Below are 245 nucleotides of genomic sequence, written 5' to 3'. Positions count from 1 at the left end.
TGCGGCAAAATGTTCAAAAAAAAATCCCACGTCCGCAACCACCTCCTGACCCACACCGGCGAGCGCCCCTTCCACTGCAAGGAGTGCGGCAAGAGCTTTAACTCCCAGGCCAACCTCCTCCGGCACCGCCTGACCCACACCGGCGAGCGGCCCTACGAGTGCGAGGTCTGCCACAAGCGCTTCACCCAGTCCTCCACCCTCCGGCAACACCTTTTCGTCCACAGCCGCCGCTACCCCTACAAGTG

General features: G+C 62.4%; 1 protein-coding gene across 1 annotated transcript; it reads left to right on the top strand.

The window, feature by feature from the left end:
• Positions 1-6: 6 nt before the first annotated feature.
• Positions 7-240, top strand: LOC109279752 (zinc finger protein 574-like; the record flags this gene model as incomplete). The annotated part of the gene is made up of 1 exon (XM_019474623.1): positions 7-240. A coding segment is annotated over exon 1 (231 nt), but the record flags the coding sequence as incomplete, so codon positions are not given.
• Positions 241-245: the final 5 nt, after the last annotated feature.

The sequence above is a fragment of the Aptenodytes forsteri genome, unplaced genomic scaffold (genome assembly GCF_000699145.1).
Source record: "Aptenodytes forsteri isolate BGI_AS27 unplaced genomic scaffold, ASM69914v1 C12754208, whole genome shotgun sequence".
NCBI lineage: Eukaryota > Metazoa > Chordata > Aves > Sphenisciformes > Spheniscidae > Aptenodytes > Aptenodytes forsteri.
The sequence above is the reverse complement of the archived record's forward strand: the minus strand, read 5'-3'. Positions and strand labels throughout refer to the sequence as shown.